Source organism: Pseudopodoces humilis, chromosome 15, assembly GCF_049639895.1.
Source record: "Pseudopodoces humilis isolate 2021_Gansu_Grassland_sample_001 chromosome 15, ASM4963989v1, whole genome shotgun sequence".
Lineage (NCBI taxonomy): Eukaryota > Metazoa > Chordata > Aves > Passeriformes > Paridae > Pseudopodoces > Pseudopodoces humilis.
The window spans coordinates 4,844,246-4,864,547 of NC_142214.1; the positions used below are offsets into that span (position 1 = coordinate 4,844,246).

The following is a 20,302-nucleotide window of genomic DNA, read 5'->3' on the forward strand; positions in this document are numbered from 1 at the left end:
AGAGCTGCAGTGGGAGAGTCCATGGAGCTGGAGAGCTTTGGGCTTTTGGCTGGGGCTTGAGCCCCTCTGTGCCTCACTTGTGTGACTTCCCATTAATCCAGGCCTTATTCTGGGAAAGAACCGGACCAGGCCAGTGAACTGTGGTTAAGTCCCAGTTCTGTTACAGCTTTTTTGTGCAAACTTTATCAACTCCTGCTAAAACCTGCTTTTATAGAAAGTCTCCACATTCATGACCAACTACAGGATATATTTAATAAGAAAAATGTCTGCAATGCAGAAACCTTCTCTCTCCCATTAAATTGTTCCTCAGCCTAGCAATGGGAAATTCCAAGAGCTTGAATATTTTGTGTCCAAAGCCTGAACAGCACCTCAGTGAGAGTGTCTTGGATTCTTGGGGTTCAGGATCAGTCCCTCAGGGCCACTAGAGGATGTTTAAATGTGGATTTCCTTTTCCAGGCCTGAGGCACTGGGGATTTTTATTCCTGCTGGCTCCACCTGTTCTGTACAAATGCTCAGGGTTAACTGGGCTCCAGCTTCCTCAGCAGTGACGGTGAGGGAGTTTTGAGGAGCCTTTTCTTTGGCAGTGTATTCCCTTAATCCAGCAGAGATTCTGGGGCATGCTCTGGTCTCTCTTCCAGTGAAAACTGAAGGGGCAGTAACTGGATTCCCTGTGCCTGGTGGAAGTGTGCTGAGATGTGGGCAAACCCAGGGAGACCGAACATCCCAGTGGGAACGTGATCCAACAATAGTTCAAATGTCATCCTGACTGACACCTAAAAATGATTCACTGAATTTCCACCCTATAAAGACAGGCTGGGAGAGCTGGGGGTGTTCAACCTGGAAAAGGGAAGGCTCTGGGAGACCTTGGAGCCCCTTCCAGTGCCTAAGGGGGCCTATACAAAGGAGGGAGAGGGACCTTGTATAAAGGCACATGGTGACAGAACAAGGGGAAATGGTTTAAACAGAGGTCAGGGTTAGATGGGATATTGGGAAGAAATCCTTCCCTGTGGGGTGGGGAGGTCCTAGTACAGGGTGTCCAGAGAAGCTGTGGCTGTCCCATCCCTGGAAGTGTCCAAGGCCAGGATGGACAGGACTTGGAGCCTGGGATACTGGAAGGTGTCCCTGCCCATGGCAGGGGGTGGATTAGATGATCTCTAAGTTCCCACCAAAATCATTCCAGGATTCCATGATTCTTTAAGTTTAGCCAGCAGGTGGTGAGAAATGCCAATGGGTCTATACTACTCTAGGGAGAGAATGCATATTCAAAATATTTTAGATTTGTGTTATTTCCTACTCCAGTGGCTTCTCTAAAAGGGCTTTGAACAGGAATCCAGTTCTGCAGGAAGGTGAAGCCCCTTCTCCCAGCCCTGGTGCCATGGGACCATCTGTCCAGCCTCCAATCACTGAGTCTCAAGCACTGTGATTTAAGCAGCAGGCACTGAATACAGTTGATATTTTCTTAGCACAGGATCCATCCATCTGCCGAGGTACAAACAACCTTCAGAATGAGGTCACTCTGATCCCAAGTTGTGTCTCTCCATTTGAGTCCTGAGGTTGTTACACAGAACATATAACTGAGTGTTTGGTTTTGGTTATTTCTTTTTTGAGTGCCAGGGTGGGAGTTGTTCTTAATTCTATAACTATTGTTCTAATCAAATTCCTCTTTCAAATAAGTACAGAAAATTGCCCAAGAACTTTTTGCTCAAATTCATAACTTTTCGGAGCCATGGGGTATTGAGAGAGTTGCACAATTGAATGGATTGTCTGGTTTATGCCAAACCCTCCTCTATGGCTGTCCTGGTGTCTAGACACTGAATCCAAAACCAGCTCCATGACAGCTCCCAAGCTTGGTTTATTTTGTCTGAAAAGGAGAGGTTTCAAATTGTAGAGTCAACCTATTTTCAGGTTTATTTGGAATTTGTGGAGAAAGCGTCTTCCCCGAGGTCCTTGGCTGGCTGTTCCCTGTGTTACCGGTGGGTTAGGAAAAATCCACAGATTGCTGTGGATCTGATTATCATTATTCATCATAATTGGAGACCTTGAAGATGCAACAGTGAACAGATTCATGAGTTTGAAGAGAGTGATGGTTCTGGTGTCACGGGAAGAGATTTGAGCGATGTTGGCAACACCCTGCCATGGTGAGGTGTCCATGCAGCTTGTCAGGATGAGAGGAGACAGCCTCGGGTTGCACCAGGGGAGGTTTTAGGTTGGATATTAGGAATAAAAGGGTTGGCCAGCCCTGGAACAGGCTGGAGTCACATCCCTGGGGAGATTTAACTGTGGATGTGGCACTTGGGGACATGGCCAGTGGTGGCCTTACCAGTGCTGTGGAAACAGTTGGACTCAATGGACTTGGAGGGCTTTTCCAACCTAAATGTTCCTGTAATTCCAAGATCCAGCTTTTGGTGCAGGCTCCCAGAGCAGCACAGTCCCCACACAGTGTCCTCACGGGATCTTCAACAGAGCTGGGAAAGCATTTGCTTTTGTTTGCTCAGAACAATAAAATCACTGAAAACCACTTTGAAAACACTGGTCACTGTCCTGGGAGGGACGGGGGAATCAGAGGAGGCACCTCCAGACTTCATCCTGGTCTCCACCATCAGCAATGTGCTGGAACAGCACAAGAGGATTGGGAGGGAAACAGCACAGCTGCCTCAGCAAGCAGAGAATAGAAATCACAGTTAGGTGCTTGGAATGTAAAAAAAAGGGGGAAATGGGGGAAAATAAAATAAAACAACCCCTCCAAACACATAAAAGGAAGGGGTTTGCAGGTTCATCCCACATCTACCTTTGCTCCTTTGAGTCAAGTCACTGTACACAAAGAAAAGAAAACTCCTCTGCTCTGAAGCCAGCTGGGAGAGCTGGGGGTGTTCACCTGTGGAAGAAAAGCTCTGGGGTGAGCTTAAAGCCCCTTCCAGTGCCTGAAGAGGCTCTAGGAAAGCTGGAGAGGGACTTTGGACAAGGGATGGAAGGACAGGACAAAGGGAAATGGCCTTAAGATGAAGGAGGATAGATTTAGATTGGATATTGGGGGAAATTCTTCCCTGTGAGGGTGAGGAGGCCCTGTCAGAGGGTGCCCAGAGAAGCTGTGGCTGCCCCAGCCCTGGAAGTGCCTAAAGCCAGGTTGGACAGGGCTTGGAGCAGCCTGGGATAGGGGAAGGTTCCCCTGTCTGTGGCAGACAGTAGAACTAGAGGATATATGAAGTCCCTTCCCAAACGAGTCTGAGATTCTGTGACATTCTGATAGGTCTGATTTTCAGATCAAGAGCACCCTGGAAGTTAATGGAGTAACACTGGTGTTAATCTGATGAAGGAGAAAGAAAATTGAATCTCTGCAATGGAAACAATGGCTCCTCCCTCTGACTGTCCCAGTGCGCTGCTCCTTTCCCGTGCAGCTGCCGGGAGCCCCCGCTCTGAAACTTGATGCCCTGGAGAGGCTCCAGAAGCCGGGAACACCCCGGGCCTGGCGCTGGGCAGCTTTCGAGGAGCCTCTGTCCTTGGAGAGAACAACATCAACGTGGCTTCCAGAGACTGTCCAGTGCCCAGAGGAACTGGAGGCGGTCACAAGTGAGCATGGACAAGGGGACAGATGTCACTGGTGACCCATGTGGCCACTGTCCCTTGCTTTGGAAGGGGTGTGATTGGGATTGGGCTAGGGTAAGTCAAGGAGGGGATGAGGGGAGGATCAGAACTGCTCCCACCCCTTCATCCACACTTTTCATCTGTTCCCAGAGAAGCTGTGGCTGCCCTGTCCCTGGAAGTGCCCAAGGACAGGCTGGAGGGGGCTTGGAACAACCTGGTCTTGTGAAAGGTGTCCCTGCCCATGGCAGGGGATAGAATGAGATTGGCTCTAATGTCCTTTCCTGCCCAAACCGCTCTGTGATTCCATGATTCCACGATCTGCCCTGATTTATCCACCTCTGCTGGAAGAGAACAGGGAGGGACCGGTGACAGAGGATCCCAAAGGAAATGACATTGCCTGCCTCCTGCAGCACCAACCAGGGAACCACTGGAACTGTGTCAAATGGAAGTGATGTCCGTGGATTAGCGTGAACTTCAAGCTGAGGTAACACCTGAAAGCACTGAAAGGAAGCTGGTGCTGATGTGATTGAAAAGACAGAAAAACAGCAAATTGGAAAGCTCTGTTCCTAAGAGTGAGAATCCAATTGACACCATAAAACTCTCAAAGGCAACTTAATACAATTGGACACATCTTAAACAATTCCAGACGTTCTTTAAAGGGGGGAGGGAAGGAAACATAAATAACACAGGGAAAAATGCTGGATTGAAATCTAAACAGAGTGGTCAAGACCACTCCCCCCTCCCACTCTCAGCAGCATTCCCAGTAAGGGGGTTCCAGGGCACGGCTGTTCCCTTTGGAAGTGTCTCCCTCCTGGTGAGTGAGGTGTGCTGCTTCCACTGGGGATGAAGTGTAGCACAAGCCCAGAATTTTCAGTCAAAGCTGCTCCAAAGTTATCCCAGAGCCAAAATCTCACAAAATCTCCGAGGTTTTGTTTGTTTAACATGAACAATTCGGGGAGGGGGTGGAAGTGCATTTCTTGGAGCTCAAACCAGATGTGCGACATCCCGGCCACAAAGCTCCGGCTTCCGCGCTGTTTGTTTTCCCCCCAGGAAGATAAAAGGGGCTGTGGAGAAGGTTTGGATTGCGGCAGCTCTCGGGTTTCACCCTGGCTCCGGGGGCGCTGGCAGAGGCCGCTCTGTGGGACCACAAATGAGCTTTGCTGTTTCACGGATCTGGGGCTGCTGCTCCCCTCGGAACACGGCTGGAGCTGGAGGTGGGCTGTCCCTAAGCCTCGGGCTGAGCCTCAGCTTTCCAGAGGGCTGGAAGTTTGCTTGGTTTGGTTTCTTCCTTCATATAAATCCACTGTCATGGAGGTGCTGACCAAAGTTCTTCCCCAAGTCATGGTTCCATTTTGTGCTGGCTCTGCCAGGAGAGAAAGGCCGGAGTAGCCTCTCCGGGCCTCATCCGAGGGCAATCCTGCAGGATCTGCCTTCTCTTCCTATAAATCCTTCCATGCTGCCAACAGAAAGTTCCAAATCCAGGCCAAACGTTCCCTGCTCTGGTTTCACCACCCATGTGGTTACAGCCTGGTTATCAACTGAGATCTTGGAGTAAAACCCCGACTTTCCTGCTCAGTGTTTACTCCTGTGCTCCTCTATACCTATAGCATTACCCTGGGAATAATTAAAATAATTAACAAGTGTAATTAACTGTTGGAGCGGAAAGGAGACTTTTAGGACATTATATCAGCAACAATTAAGTAAATTACCCTTTTTGTCTTGCAAAGAATTGACAGCCGGGGGGAGGGGGGGGGGGAAAAGGAGGTGGGATTTGTATTCCCTGGTGCAGCGGCACAGGGACAGTGAATAGGGGTCGGTGGCTCTTGTGTAGGGACACAAAGCAAACAAAGAGGCCCCAAATGAAATTACAGAGTGGCAGATGTAAAATGAACATATTTCACACAATGAGTAATTAAACCATGCAACTCATTGCCTAAATGGAGCCCAGGAATTGTAGTGGGCTTACACAATTACACAAATTCTTGGAATATGATCCAGTGGGGCTGTGGGACACAAAGACGTCACCAGTGCAGGACCAGCAACCCATGGTGGTGGGAGAGGACCTGGAGTTGTCCCTAGCTCTGGACCTCTGGAAGGAGCTGGGGGATGAAGGGACACAGGATTGTACCTCCCCTGTGGTCTGAGCCCCTCCAGCCACATTCCAGACACTTTGAAAGGAGAAAAACTTCCCTGCTGTTCACTGTATGTGGCTGTTGGTGGGGACAGACACACAGTGTGGATGAACCCAGGGTACTACCTGTGTCCCTGCCAAGCCCTGTGCCACTGACCTGGGCTGTGCACATCCTCCTGTGCAGGTTTGTTCCTGGAAATATTCTCCACTGGAGCTGAATTTTTCCCAGGAGGAAAAGGGAACTACATCCTCCTGCTCTTGGCAAAACTCCCTCCCCAAATGCCACCCTAGGGCCCAGGTTTGCTGGGTGCTGCTGGTGCTGAAGGTGAGGTGATGGCCACCACTGGGCTGGAGAATGGAACCAGATTCCCAGCTCCCAGTGCTGCTCCATTTGGGCTCAGGAATTTTTTCCAACCCCCTTTTTGGCCCATCTTGGGACAAAAATCTTCTCGGCTTCACTTGATGCTGTGGCCTCTAGGTGGTGGTCCTGGATGGGGATTCCTGCCCACCTGCTCTGCACACACAGCAAGATCCTCCCTGGGAATTTGGGGTTGTCCAGCTGCCTGGGGTGACAGCACGGGGATCAGGAGCAGGTACCACAGCTCTCAGGGTGTCACTGGATGTGCACTGTGGTGGTGGCTCCACAGGGCAGGGGGATGGTGGCAGTAGTTCTGTCCCAGCTCCTGCTGTCAGGAACCAGAGAGCAGCCAAGGCAAAATGTATCCATGATTCTCCTCCATCCCTTGGAAGTGTGATGTCCCTGCAAGAGCTGGAACCTTCTGGAGTGCCAGGAGCTCCCCCTGCCTGCCCCATAGCCTCTTCACTGCAGAAATTTGGGGTGACAGGGATAGTGCTGTGTGTCCTATGAGGACAGGCTGGAAGAGCTGGGGGTATTCTGGGAGACCTTAGAGCCTCTTCCAGTGCCTAAAGGGGCCCCAAAGAATGCTAGACAGAGACTTGGGATAAGTCACAGAGTGAGAGGAAAGATCTCCCGGCCTCAGCAGCCCATGACATCCTTGGGAGAGTAACAATGTGCCCATTACTGCAGCAGAATTGGTGATATTTGTGTGTAGTTTATACATTTTTATACATATCACAGAATCCCAGACTCCTTTGGATAGGAAGGGACCATAAACCCATCAAGTTCCATCACCTGCCATGGGCAGGAACACCATCCACTATCCCAGGTTGTTCCAAGCCCCGTCCAACCTGGCCTTGGACACTTCCAGGGCTGGAGCAGCCAGAGCTTCTCTGGGCAATAATATTGTATATACATAATATTAAATATACCCATATATCTCTCTATAAAATGTGGATGTGGGTGCCATGTTCAGATCAGGAGTGACTCTATGGTGGGTGTTGAAGCTTGGGTTGATATCCCAGCACCAAGGGCTGTGCATCCTTCACTGAGTGTCCCCGGATGCCCTACAAGGTCCCCTTTCCCTCAGCAGGGACAAAACCTGGTGGTTGGAGCCCTTGGCTTTCCATCTCACTTCTCTCAAGAGCTTCATGACAAAACCAGCGGTTCCAGCCTATTTTGGCGACCACTTGCTCCAGGAACCTCAGGAGTTTCATCAAAAGCCTGGATGGATTTTGGGTCTCTTTTATTCATTCCAGCATTGGCTGACAAAGCCCATTACATCATCCCTTTGGAAGAGAAATTCTCTGCAGCTGCCTGTGTGGCATGGGGAGGGGGGGATGTGTTTAAAAAATAACACAGATTTTTGTTTCATTCTTTCAGGGCAATTTTCCTCCCAGTTGCTGGAAAACTGAATGCTAAAAAGCTTCAAAAGTGGGAAGGAAAAGGGCAGCGTGCAGCAGTTCCAGCCATTCCTGGGTTTATTATTATTATTTCCTTTCCAAAGACCAAGGGGGGAAAAATAGCCCCATTACCCCGCGCATCCAGCGCGCCCAGCCAGGCGTGAAAAGCAAAGCCAGTGTCATGGCAATGGCAGATGGCACGGGAGAGGGACCGGGAGCGGGAGAGGGACCGGGAGAGGGACCGGGAGCGGGAGAGGGACCGGGAGAGGGACCGGGAGCGGGAGAGGGAGAGGGAGAGGGAGAGGGAGAGGAAGCGGGAGAGGGAGAGGGAGAGGGAGAGGGAGAGGGAGAGGGAGAGGGAGAGGGAGAGGGAGAGGAGAGGGGAGAGGGAGAGGGAGGAGGGAGAGGGAGAGGGAGAGGGAGCGGGAGAGGGAGAGGGAGAGGGAGAGGGAGCGGGAGAGGGAGAGGGGAGAGGAGAGCGGGAGAGGGAGAGGGAGAGGAAGCGGGAGAGGGAGCGGGAGAGGGAGAGGGAGAGGGAGCGGAGAGGGAGAGGGAGAGGGAGAGGGAGAGGAAGCGGGAGAGGGAGCGGGAGAGGGAGAGGGAGAGGAAGCGGGAGAGGGAGAGGGAGAGGGAGAGGAAGCGGGAGAGGGAGCGGGAGAGGGAGAGGGACCGGGAGAGGGAGCGGGAGAGGGAGAGGGAGAGGGAGAGGGAGAGGAAGCGGGAGAGGGAGCAGGAGAGGGAGAGGGAGAGGAAGCGGGAGAGGGAGAGGGAGAGGGGGAGGGAGAGGAAGCGGGAGAGGAAGAGGGAGAGGAAGCGGGAGAGGAAGCGGGAGAGGAAGCGGGAGAGGGAGGGCTCCGGCTCCGACTTCCGCGCGGACTGCGTTCCTAATTAGCCCCGGAGCAGGGACTAACTAAACCCGGAGGGAAGACAAGTGATTACTTTTCCTTGCAGAGATGGGGTGCAGGAGTGATGTGGATGGAGCCGGAGCCGGTGTTGGGAGTCGTCTTCACATGAATGGTAGGAAACGATTTCAATCTCGGCTCATCCCTCCCGCGCTGCCAGGGAGCAGGGAGCCACAGCAGCTATTCCCTGCTCTCCCAATGACCACAGGCTGCAGGGAATGCGGGATTGCAAGGAAATACCGATGGGAAGGAGAGAGGCAGTGTCTGGATGCCGTGCTGATGACGTCAAAATGTGACATTCTCAATTATTAGCATTATTTGGCACCCAAGTATCCGAAGCATCCCCTTGAACTCACCCGGGGCCAGAGCAGAACCTCTTCTTCCCTCCTCCACAGTTGTTTTGGAGTATTTTTTCATGCTCCATAACCTCATTCCTTTTAATCCACTTTTTCTGGTTTCCTATAAAAGCAGTGGTTGGAAGTAAATTATTTTCACTGCCATCGAACTGGGTGCAAAGCTCTCAGAAAATGAGATATAGGGAGGAAAATTATGATATTATGTAATATAATTATAATATAGAATTATACATTATATAAGTATTATATAAAATACAGTTATTCTGTAAATGCATTTATTTTTGCACTGCAAGAACTGGAAGTCCAGAGCTGCTCATGCAGCTGTGGGTGCTGATGATTCTTGCTGGGATGTGCTGAGCTTTCCATGGCTTTTATGAATGGGCTGAACTTTGCAAAAACCATGGGAAAACCTGTGGCTGTGGAGCCTTTAGCACTTCTTTGCCCATTCCCAGGCAGATGCTGTTCCCAGCACACACAGCGCCAATGAAGGCTCTGCCTCTGCTCGGCTTAAAATAGCTCCAGCTCTGGCCCTGCTCTGCCCGCTGGAGCAGTGGGAACATCTCTCCACCTGGACCATGATCCCAGTCCCTGGGGTTCACTGGGATTTCCAGAGCAACAACCCCCTCTTGCAGCGCATCATCTGGATGATTCAAACTCAAGCATTGCTGGATTTCTGCTTCCCGGCAAAACACCAGACAATTTATGTTTCTATTTTTACCCTGGATTAGTCAAGGGGCACTGCAGAACCAGATCAGGGGTTCTGGGCTTTCCCTGGCTTTATGCTTCATCCCATAAATGCTCTTTGCCCTTGGCAAGCAGGAGAAAAGCCAGGCAGGACTTGGATCCAGGGCTGGATCCCTGAGGAGCTGCCAGGCCTGCTACAGCTCGGCACAGCTCACGGCCTCATCCCCCACTACACTTCCCATCCTGGCTCCCCTCACACTGAGGGGGTCAAAGTCACTCACTCCAGTCTAAAAAGCATCCAGGACTAGGAGAAAACTTGGGAACATCTCACCAGCCGCGCTGTGGCTGAATCACCACAGTTCCAACCTGGCTGGGATGCTCATGGGATGAAAAGAGGCAGGGAGAGTTTGGAATTTCTAGAGAAATCTCTCAGTTTCCACCTGTTGCTGTTATTTAATGGAGAAACAAGGGGAAACCTGTCTGGGAAGAACAAATATGGAAATGGAGTTTGGAATTGTTGGAAAGGGATGGACTACATCCATGAAAAATATTAGCAATAATTAGTCCCAAATCAATGCTGTGAGCTGTGGATATTGATAGTCTGGATCTCACATCCATCAGAATGACTTGTAGTTATCAGCAGCTCCAGGGTTTTCCTGCCCTCCAGCAAACACATTTTTCCTTCTTCTGGAGGTCTGGTCATGTTCTGTTTCATTTCATTGCTGAGAGAAATTAAAATACTTCTTATATCTGCATCAGTATCTGGTAACAGGGCAAGAATTCAGGAAGCTGAAAAAATACTAAGAAATACATAAACATAAAAATATATATACATATAAAAAACAGCAGCTTCCTCCCTGTATTCCCTGAGCACATGAGGTTGCTTCCAATGCACATTTTATTTTAAGGTGAGTTATTTTGTTGCCATAGTGACATCATTCAGGTTTCCAACCGCTGCCGTGTTGGTTTTCTCCCAGGCAAGACTTGTCACAAGCAGTCAGCATCCCCAGCCCCTTCCCAGCCAGCAGCTTCCCATGGGGCTGCAGGATTCCCTGGAATTCCAGACTGCAGGATGAGGTGTCACTGCTCCCTGCTAAGGCATGGGGGACACAGGACCTGGGGGAGGCAGAGAGGAGAGGCAGGCACAGAAAAACTCTGACCAAAAGGATTTTCCTCTGCTTATTCCTTATCCTTCCTCCTCAGCCTGTGCAGTGAGCTGTGAGAAGGTCAAAGATAACACAGTGCTTTATTAATTAGCACTAATTAATACACTCAGCTGCCTCTGGTGTCATTGTGCTCATCTACCCCAGGCCCTGACATGGGCAAGAATAAGCCACGTTTGCCTCCAATAGCTTAAAATCTCTGTACATCCTATTTCTTGCTGCACAGGTGTCTCATGAATTTATTTTATTACCAAGAGAATTGTACTAAAATAAAGATTTTAAATACAAAGGTCTGTAATCACATTAATAAAGATGCAGAGAAAAGGGATTCTCTGGTAAGGGAATATTTGTGGGGTCATTTGGGTCAAATGGGCTCTGTAAGTGTATTTGAAATTAATATTTAATTTTATGTATTTTTATATTAAATATTTAAATTCATTGTGTTATTATGATGCTAAAGATTTTTAATGGGAAATGGGTTTTTTTTGGCTCTAATTAATTTAATTAAAGCAGGCACAGTGTGCCTCATTAGCCTAAAACCTATTTAATGGGTGCCAGACCCTATTTGTGACCAGGAGCCTGGGTGCCTGTTCTACTGCAAGGCCAAAAGAAGCTCAAAAAAAAAGCTGTTTTAAAGGTTTTCTATGTTTTTAATTTTAAATAAACCATTCCCAGATTATCAAATCAAGGCTACATTCCCATGGCAGACCTGAGTCCTGTGTAAGCCTTCCCAGGATTGCAGCATCTGGCTAAATCCAGCCCAGATTAAAGCAAAGCTTTCATTGCACAAACTCTCCCTGAAAGGAGCAGGATGTTCCTGATGTCGGGAAAAGGACAGAGCTGGGAATTGCAGGCAGAGGATAAGGAATGCCAAAGGCAGCAGCAGAATCCAGAGGAGAGGAGGCAAGGTCCTGTGCTGTACGAGGGGCTGGTGCACTTCTCCTCTGCAGAGGGAATTTGGGAAGCAGAGCCATTCTGGGAGCGTTCCAGCCACAGCCCTTGGGTGTTCCTGAGATTATCCCGGCTCCCTGATGGAAACCCTCTGGAACACAGCCTGAACACACCAGTCCACAGCTCAGCAACAGCCTCCACAACAAGGTTCTTTGCTTGCAGAGGTTTTAGCCAAAGCCATTGTTTTAACACCCTTTTTTAATATTTATTTTCGAATGTCTTTGACTGGGGGAAGGGTGGAAGGGGCTCCCAATTTAATTCCATAATCCCCCTAAGCCTTGCTTAATACACTCACTCTGCCTGGCCTCTGTGAATTTTACAGTGGTGTTTTGGGTGGTTGCAGCACTACACTGGAAAATGTCCCATCATTTATTTTGCAGCTATTTGAGGGAAATGATTCCCAGGGCTGGAAGCCCGGTTGTTAAATCCATATTGCCAAAGGAAACAAATTCTGTCACCCAGATGGGGCTGGACCTTGGGGCTGCCACGCGGATTCCTGGATGAGGTAGCTCAGAGTCCAGTTGAAAACTCCCAAAATTAACATTAAAGCAGGAGCAGGAGGCTTTGCAGTTGGTGAAAAATGTCATTTTTGGCTGAGGGGGTGGGTGGGGCTGCAGGGAACAAAGCAGAGTGCCCAGCTCTGGGACACCCGGGTCCCCTGGGATGAGTCCCCCAAGCATGGCCATGGCTCACCCCGACTGCCCTCGGGTGGGAGGGATGGAAGTGCTGCTGGAGGGAAATTCCAACAACAGATTTTGTCCTGCTGCTTTCTTCTCCCGATAGGGAGGGAATGCCGCAGCCTGGTTTGTTTTCCACATGTTCAAGATGGACAAAACAAGGTTTTAAAGAGTCTTGATGCATCTCATGAGCCTCTGGTCTCCCTAAATCTCTCCCTCAGTTCTCAGCTCCCAGGATTTCTCCAATGCCTGCTTGAAACCTGCAGTAAGAGGTCAGCATCACTCTCAGTGGGATTTTTCCATGTCCTATTTCAGGATGCACTGTGTCTCCCATGGAAATGTTCCTTGGCCGTTCCAGAGACATCCTGGAATCAGCAAGGACAAAACCCCCAGGATACAAGGGCATGGTGGACTGGCAGAGTCCATAGCAGCAAAGTCAAGATGGGAAGATGGCTGGAAGAAAGTCAAGTTCTGAAAGGTGTGACCTGTAACAACCTCAGTCAGGAAGAAGGAGGAAGGAGCAAACAGAGGAAAAAAAAAATGAAAAGACTGAGATCTACTGACTGCACAGAGCAGGAGAGAGAAAGGTGTCCAGAGACATCAGGAAATGCATGGAGAGAAGAGGATCCTCAGCAGGAAATGGAAAATGGAAGATCCTTTAGACTTCAAGGACAATGTGGAGAACGAACAGGAGATGCTTTTTTCCACCTCTACAATCAAATTTCACACTTGTCCCATTACAATCCAGGGATAACAATGAAAACCTCAGGGAAATAAGGACTGATGGCATAATTCTTTCCTTATGGACACCATGGGCCTTCACAGCTTCACCTTCCACCTCTGGTGGCTTTCCAGAAGAAACTCAAACACACAGAATTCGGGGACTTCACAAACTCTAAATATACTTTTATTGGTGTAAGAGAAATGAAAGAGAACAGCCAACAGGGCAAGAACTTGCAGGTGTTGAAAATCACCTCACAGGAAATTAAATTAAATTAGTCCTTCAATCAAAAAAAAAACAGTTTAAAAGACCTTCCAAGAATGTCAGGCCTCTCCAAATAAAGATGACACACAAAACATATATTAGCAGGTTATGTCTCAAGCCCTAATAATTTAAGACCAAAAATAAAAAGAGATTCTGACATCTGGACTCCTGAGGACATCAGAGGAAAGACTTTTCCCAGAGATACAAAGGTGGAAGGCTACAGGAGAACGTGAATGTCCATTAAATGATGGAAGTACAAGAATTAAATTAAATATGGGGTCACTTTACTGCAGAGGAATTTATGGAAGTTTCCATGTTAAAGTTTTTCCTTAAGAGGGATAAGAGGGCGATGTCATCTCCAATTAAAGATCATGATAAGAGGCTTTATACTCCAGAAATAAAAATAATGGGAAGAGAATTCCTGCATGGGACAGCGCTTTGAGAAATGTTCCAAAATCTCATCCTCAGATTCCATGATTAGTGACTTAGAAAGTTCATTCCAAACTCACACTCCTGTGGGCATATTTACACAGGACAGTTTTCTAATCCATCACCTCATGCAGTAATTGAGAATTAATTTGATAAGACTGTATTTAAAGAGTATTAATGAGCTTATTTACAATGTCTGCCTGTTAGGGATGTCAATAAATATAAAAAATACATCAAACTATTTTATAACCTTTTATTTCAATAAAAGCAGCATTCTAAGAAACCCTATTGTACTCCTTCCGATATTTCTGTTATTTTTGTAAAATGAAAAATATAATTAAACCACAAAAATCCTCAAAACTTTATGGAAAAAGGTATGGGATAGACAGGGATGTAATTTTATTAAAATTGTTTACTTAGCTGAGGGAGTTCCAGTAAAATTTGCATGTCCAGGGAGAGAGGTGATGAATTCCCAGTTGCAGTCAGATGCAGTCAGTGCCCAGGCTTCCAGGAGAAGCCAAAAATGCAGGGTTTGGCCCTATAAACCTAAAAAATCACAAACAGAACATCAAAGAACTATTTACAAATATTTAGCATGACTTGAAATTGCTGAATTAGCCAAGTAGTGATATCAGGTGGTATTTTTGGGGTGAGATCCTTGTGCAGGGGACCCTTGGACTGGTAGCAGCCACAGGCATGTCAGGAGAAACTGGGAAAGGTTGGGAATGGGGGGCTTGATCCCAACCAGAAGACACAGGTCAGAATCAGGCCCTTAGATAGGGATCGTGCTGAGTGCAGTAGCAACACCAGCAATAACAAAACCTACCTGGTCACTTACACCCAGAAGTAATTTTGCTGCTATAAAACCTGGGGGGTTCCAGGCACTTTGAGGTATAAAGTTGGAATTCAGAGATGCTGAGGATGGATCTGACACTGACATCATTCCCCTGGTCCTTCTGCTGGCAAAGCCCAGAGCACACAGGGACACAGAGTCACCCCTTTTCCTCCATGTTTCATCCACAGCTGGATTTGGCATTTCTGTGTGAAACAGAGATAAGGAGAAATGTTTAGATAATAGTCAGAAATTTCACTGCTTTGCAAACCAGGCAGATTAAGTTCCCCCAGTCGCAGCAGGGCTGCACACACTGATCACAGCTCACAGCAGCTAATGGCTGCCATAAGGAATATGAGATATGGATCAGTCCACGGAGCAAGGGATGACACTGCTTCAGGCAGGTGGAATTTAGGCTGAATGGATTTTAGGATTCTCAAAAGGAAAAAAAAAACCATCATATTTACATCAGCAGAACAAGTAGTTTGTCAACGAGATGAACTACTGCAAGACAGAATTTAGAAACAAAGGCGAGCGGCGTCCTGGCCGTTCCTCCATCGCCTTCCTACGGGATAATGCCGCACCAACTCTTGGATGTCTGGCACCATCTAGAGGAATGACTGGAATGATGCAGCAGAGGAATTAAATTATTAAAAACAGCCAAAATCCTAGAGCAGATCTTGTGTAATATCTAACAGCTATTTAGTTATTATTTAACAGCTCTTGTCGAGGGAGAGAACCACAGGAAGGAGTGGGAACTTGGAGATTTGTCCTGCAAAAACAGGATGTTTGTGTGCCCTGCACTCCAGCAACTGTAATTAGTGCTAATTATTTTGCACCTCATTTATTTTTTAAAATAAACAATGATATCAAAATTTGAGGTTTCTGTATGTAAAGATCTTAAAATAAGCTTGGACTTTTCTATATTCCTTTACTCACAAGTATGTAGCACAAGGCACCAACTCCTAAATTCCTTCTGAACAGCTCTTATTTTTGAATCAGCTAAACAAAAACTTGGATTTAACTACTATCCTTGTTTGACATTTAGCTCCATATGAAAGGCCCAAGATGAACAGGATGTTCATAGAAATCCTTGTGGGTTGCTTCCAACTTAGGGTATTCCATGAAATGTACACAGAAAATATATATAAAAAAAAAAAAAGACAAAAATGCTTCATTTGTTCTAGTGTTCAAAGCAGCTGGATTCAGGCATGTGCATCCACATCTACATTTGCTGGAAAGGTACAATGCAGGTAAACCTACCACACATACACAATTCCACTCTTAACCTACTTTTTTTATTTTTAACTGTAATTTCTGGTTATGCTAAACCACAGTTCTGTTTCCACACACAGCTAAAGCAGGATTTGACTCGTGAGGACAGAATATACATAAAATATGAGAGAAACACCTTTACCTGGTATTACAAGCTGATTGTGGGGAAGATCACTTAATTTTGTAGTCAAATTTTGAGTATTACTTTTAACTACAACTGAGAGTAAAAGTCCCTACAACACCAAATGGGGAGAAGTGATGGGTATTTGAATGTCATCAGTTCCTACTCCTAAAATCCCTCAAAAATTTTAGTTTTTATTTATTTAAAGAGTGGTATGGAAACAGCTACAATCCAGCTTCTTCCTTAAAGTGTCTCTGCTCCTGAATCCTTCCGTGGCTCATTAGTCTGTTCTCCCTCCTCCTGCCACCAGCTGCTGCTGGCATTTACATAACACAGCTCTGCTCTGAGGAAAGATGAATCAGCACATCCATAAAATCCTGCTTTCACTCCGAGATTTACTATCACCCCCAGCATGCTGCTGCTTGGATGCAGAGGATCTGGAAAAAGATGAGTCATGGAGCTGCAGGATCCTCGAGTGGTGTGGAAATGGAGCTCCTGGGGAAAGAGAGGATGGGCATTACTCACCAGACATGACTCCTGGAGGGGAAAACCCAGGAGAGGTGGGAAGAGATATCAGTAACAGCCCTTGTAGCAGGCTTGGGGAGGAACAAAGCAACTGGAAGAGGATTAAGGAGAGGGAGCTGAGGTGCCATGGAGTCAGGAATGTTGGGAAGAGGCTCGGGAATGACTGCACAGCAGCACAGTCCAGGCGGAGCCAGGCCGAGGGAAGCTCCCTGTGAACTGTTTGGGAATGAGGAATGTTGGTTGTACCCCTGGTGCAGGTACCTGCACAGCTGTGCCCTGCAGCACACACAGGACACACCTGGGGCATTCCCAACACTCTCCCCTCCTGCTGATGCAGGAATCCATCTGAGCCATGTTGTGGAGCAACACCAAGCACGGCTGGGCACTGACACAAGGTCATGGATTGAGCACCAAGCAAGGAGTGGCCAGGCTCTCAGCTGGAATGCTGCAGGAAGGACACAAGCAAGGCATGGATAAGCTTACTTTGGGAGCATTTTCTATCCCAGGCTTTTGAAAGCTTTTGAAAGTTTTAGTTACTGCAGAAATCCCCACGGGCTCTAGACAGGCCCAAACAGAACAATCCTGCCTGGTGGTGCTGCAGTGTCACCTGTGCCACCCCCAAGCTCAAATAAAAGCAAATCATGAGTGGAGAGATTCAGTAAGGCACCAAAAGGTGCCAAGGAAATATCACATTCCTAAAGAAATACAGAACCATGGAATCCCAGAATGGTTTGGATTGGAAAGGGCCTTAAAGCCTATCCAGCCCCACTCCCTGCCACAGGCAGGGACACCTTCCACTATCCCAGGCTGCTCCAAGCCCTGTACAGCCTGGCCTTGGGCACCTCCAGGGATCCAGGGGCAGCCACAGCTTCTCTGGGCAACCTGTGCCAGGGCCTGCCCACCCTCACAGGGCAGAAATCCTTCCCTGTATCCCACCTAACCCTGCCCTCTGGCAATGGGAAACCATTCCCTCTTGTCCTGGCACTCCAGGCCCACTTAGTCTCTCTCCATCCTCCCTGTGGGCTCCCCTCAGGAACTGGAAGGCACAATTAGGTCGCCATGGAGCTTCTCTTCTCCAGGCTGAACAATCCAAATTCTCCCAGCCTTTCCTCATAGCAGAGCTGCACCATCCCTCTGATCATCTTGGTGCCTTCGCTGGATTTGCTCCAACAACTCCAATTCCTTCCTGTGCTGGGTATCCCAGGCTGGAGGCAGCTCTGCAGGTAGGGGGTCTCACCTAAGCATGGATATATTAAGGAGCTGTTGGCACTGGAATGCACCAGGACATGGTGCTGGACAGTATTTATGGGGCTGTTTTTCCCTGACACAGAATTCTGTTCAGCTCAGGAAGATGGATTTGTACTTTCAGGCCATAATATAAAACATCATCTGTGTTTTCTCCTTTTCTCCTTTGCCTTCCTATCAAGCATGGAAAGATGAGCTTGCAGTTCTTGCAGCTCTGAAGACAGGTGGGAGAAACATTATCTCTCTGGAGAGTGGGATCAGTGTGTGTTTCTCCTGGCTGGGAATTCATTCTGAGAACAGCAGTTTCACCCTGTCTCTCCTGTGAAGCAGCCACTGGAATTCACATTTTGGTGAGGTGGCACCTTGTGTCTGTCCACTGATGAGTGGAGCAATGATCCTGCCCTGAAAACATTCCAAAAGTAATTGTTTGGAGCCTACAAGAAAAATGGAAAGGGACTTGGAACAAGGGGAAATGGCTTCCCACTGGCAGAAAGCAGAGTTAGGTGGGGTACTGGGAAGAAATTTTTATTAAGGTGCTGAGGCACTGGCACAGGTGCCCAGAGAAGCTGTGGCTGCCCCTGGATCCCTGGAAGTGCCCAAGGCCAGGCTGGACAGGGCTTGGAACTACCTGGGATAGCGGAAGGTGTCCCAGCCATGGCAGGGGGTGGGACAGGATGAGCTTTAAGGCCCCTTCCACCAAACTGCCACTGACAACTCAAGGACTTTAGAGGACAATGAAGAGGAAACAGGGTGCACACATCACCCAGTTAATCCAAGCTCCTGGCACAAAACAACTTCCACAGCTGGATGACGGGGCAGGTGAGTACAGGTGAATTATGTGGAGCAGCTTAATGCCAAATCCCTAAATCATTCTCCCTAGATTGGCTGGGTGCCTGAAGGCATCCTGTGGAGCTGCCACCAGGAAGGACTGCAACCTTACTGCACAGCAAGAAAACTCTGAGCCAGTGCTTCACAGCAAACCCAGTCTTGAGCAGCTGCTATAAATATATGTTCAAACTCAACTTATTCTTAATATTTCCAGAGCATCGACTCACAGTGATTCAGCTCTTGATAGTCCAGACATTAAAAGAGGTTGTCTTTTGTTATTCCATGATGACAACAGTTTTTACACTGCCAAGGCTCTGGAGTTCTAACACCAAATGCCAGGTACTTGAGATAAAATACGATTCAGTTTATGTATTTTAACAACTTATTGCTGAAGTGATGCTGATTTCAGGAGCTCTGACAAGATGCTTACATGGAATAATACTTCTATTAGAACTATCTACTCTAAATCTGACCCCTTTGTTCTTTGAGGAGAATGGGTGCTGTATCCATCGTATTTGAATTTCCTGTTCTCTGGGAGCAAACACTTTTATTTGACTCCTAAAGCTACCCGAACCTGAGACATTTCCCTGCAGCCAGGCTTTGTTTACCGGGAGCCCGGGAGTGCTGACACCTCCCCACCTCGCACTCCCTCCTGTGTTCCCTCCACAGCACACGCGTGGGTTCCGTGCCCCTTGTCCTTGGCAGGATCCCCAAGATTCCAGAATCCCTTCATTCACATAAAGACTGCTTCATTTGAGGCCCACATGGGGCTCCATTTCCCAGGCACTGCCAGGCAGGAGGCCACGACCAGAAGCCGAGAACACTGTGGCCGTGAGGAAGGGCTGGAGTCGTGAGGGCCGGAGCTGTGAGCGCTGAGGCTCTGAGGGCCGAAGCCGCGAGCACACAGGCCGTTAGCGCTCCCCCGTGACGGCTACCGGGCCCTCTGAAGCACAGCCCGGCTCAGCGCTGCCGCGTGACGGCGGCCAAACGCCTCAGGCATATCCCGGCTCTCCCGGCCCGGCCCGGCCCTTCCCCTTCCTCCTCCTCCTCCTCAGCCGCCGCCCGGAAGGGGCGGGAGCCCCCCCGCGGCGCGACACCCCCCCCCCCTACCCGCCCCCCCGCCCCCCCGGCGCTGCCCCGCCCGCCCCCCCGCGGCGGGCGGCGGTGGTGCGGGCGGTGCCGGCGGCGCTCGGTCCGCGGAGCCGCGATGAGCCCGGGCGGGACCCGCGCCCGCACCCGCACCGGGACCCGCGCCCCGCACCGGCACCGCCGCTTCGGCATGGGGCTGCGCCCGCACTAGGAGCCGAGTCCCCCCGGGGCGCCATCCGCCACCTCCCCTCCCCCTCCCGAGGAGGATGGCGGCGGCGGCCGCCCCCGCCCCGCTGGAAGCCGGTGGGTATCGCTGGCGGCGGGGGCTGCGCTCCGCATCCCCTCCGTTCTAACCGTGTCTAACCCGCTCTCCCCCGCCCCTCCGCAGAGCTCTACTACCTGATCGCACGGTTCCTGCAGTCCGGACCCTGCAAGAAATCCGCCCAGGTGAGCGCGGAGCCGGCGCTCCGGCCGGGCCGGCCGGGCGGCGACGGGACGGGACGGGACGGGACGGGATGGCGGAGCCGTGCGCTGCGGTCGCCGGACTCACGTCCTTTGTTTGTGTCTGTGTGTCCCTCTGTCCCCAGGTACTGGTGGAGGAGCTGGAGGAGCACCAGGTGAGGCGTCTGCCCCGGCGGGACGGGGGAAGCCCTCGGGACGGCGGGGTCGGCGTTTGCCCTGCCCCGTCTAACCCAGCCCATCTCCGCCCGGGACGCCCGGCGGGAGCGCGGCTGCCCCGCGGCGGGGCCGGGGGCACCTGCCGGGG

The 20,302-nt window shown here is 49.6% G+C and overlaps 1 protein-coding gene and 1 long non-coding RNA gene across 7 annotated transcripts in view; one reads left to right on the forward strand and one right to left on the reverse strand.

Annotated features, from left to right (window-relative positions):
• Window positions 1-59: 59 nt before the first annotated feature.
• On the reverse strand, window positions 60-20,073 carry LOC106628342 (uncharacterized). 3 transcript variants are annotated; one of them, XR_001331681.2, is made up of 5 exons: window positions 19,936-20,073; window positions 14,448-14,659; window positions 14,038-14,167; window positions 8,733-8,835; window positions 60-2,649 (listed from the first exon to the last, which is right to left on the reverse strand). It is a non-coding gene; the product is annotated as an uncharacterized LOC106628342 (long non-coding RNA). The 3 variants fall into 3 exon arrangements; XR_001331680.2 differs by lacking the exon at window positions 60-2,649 and adding an exon at window positions 8,307-8,652; XR_001331682.2 differs by lacking the exons at window positions 60-2,649; window positions 19,936-20,073 and adding exons at window positions 8,307-8,652; window positions 14,921-15,065.
• Window positions 19,927-20,302, forward strand: part of BRWD3 (bromodomain and WD repeat domain containing 3) — a 45,221-nt gene continuing 44,845 nt past the window's right edge. For 3 of the 4 annotated variants that reach the window (XM_088062617.1, XM_088062618.1, XM_014255283.2), the window contains exon 1: window positions 20,052-20,153. In XM_088062617.1, coding sequence (XP_087918743.1) covers window positions 20,052-20,153 — 102 coding nt within the window. Of the gene's footprint in view, window positions 19,984-20,051; window positions 20,154-20,302 lie in introns of those variants that run through there. The other variant, XM_014255282.2, reaches the window with a different exon arrangement.